The sequence below is a fragment of the Diadema setosum genome, chromosome 12 (assembly GCF_964275005.1).
Source record: "Diadema setosum chromosome 12, eeDiaSeto1, whole genome shotgun sequence".
In the NCBI taxonomy this organism is placed as follows: Eukaryota; Metazoa; Echinodermata; class Echinoidea; order Diadematoida; family Diadematidae; genus Diadema; species Diadema setosum.
The window spans coordinates 26,398,367-26,399,488 of record NC_092696.1 but is presented as its reverse complement, the minus strand read 5'-3'; the positions used below and the strand labels follow the sequence as shown (position 1 = coordinate 26,399,488).

Here is a 1,122-nt window from a genome sequence, read left to right as displayed (position 1 = left end):
ATGGCAACCCCGCAGACTATGATCGGTAACGTACCCCAGTTAGAAGAGGGATATACCTATGATGAGTGGATTGAGCTCTTGGAGGCTTGGTTTTCTGCCAATACTGTGTCTGATAGTGAAAAGAAAAGGGCAATTTTCTTGACGAATGTTGGTTGTAAGAATTATCACACACTTAGAGCACTGCTACAACCGAACAAGCCAACGGAGCAGACATATGAAGTGTGCAAAGAGACACTGCAATCGCATTTTTCGCCTAAACCAACTGAGATAGTCCAGAGGTACAAGTTCTATACAACTGTCCAGAAGCCAGGCGAAACAATTCCACAGTTTGTTGCAAACTTGAGACAGCAAAGCGAAGGCTGCAACTTCAAAGAACTCGATAACATGATCCGAGATCGGCTAGTGGTGGGATGCCGAGATGTTGGTATCCAGCGCAAGTTGTTGAGCGAACCATCGCTAACGTTGAAGAAAGCACTTCAAACAGCTACAGCAATGGAAGTTGCTAACCAAGATGTGGAGAGATTGAAAGTGCTAAGTAAAACGCCTGAGTCCATGGTTGGAAAGATCCAAAACAAGAAGTCACGTCAGCCCAAACAAGTGAAAAAGACACTTAAAAAGCCAAGCAACCCAAGTGGAAGCTCCACTACAACTAGATGTTGGAGATGCGGTGGTTACCATACCCCATGGACATGCCGTTTCAAGGACGAAACATGCTTCAAGTGTGCCAAGACTGGGCACACCAAGAGTCAATGCGACAAAGTACGGAAGTACAAGCAAACAAAAGCAGCTCATCACATGAACAATGATGATAGTAACAGTGATTCTCCCGAGGAACCGGAACAATCAGAGAACGAGATGAGTCATATCCAAGATGCTACAGTAAACAGGATAGGATATCGCGAGCCTTACCAGGCCAAGGTAAAGCTGAACGGATATCAGACAAAAATGGAAGTAGACACTGGTAGCCCATGGACGATGATATCCAGCGGAGTGTATCGCAAAGTGGGAAGTCCAGGAGAACTGACTCGATCTCATCTGTCTCTGAAGACATACACCGGCAGCAGTGTGCCAATCATTGGAGAAGTCAAAGTGGATGTCGAGTTTGACAACAGCCAAACATAG

At 45.6% G+C, this 1,122-nt stretch overlaps 1 protein-coding gene across 1 annotated transcript; it reads left to right on the top strand.

Moving 5' to 3' along the window:
- Positions 1–1,122, top strand: LOC140235829 (uncharacterized). Its single transcript, XM_072315830.1, has one exon. The coding sequence runs from the start codon at positions 1–3 to the stop codon at positions 1,120–1,122; it is 1,122 nt and encodes a 373-aa protein (XP_072171931.1).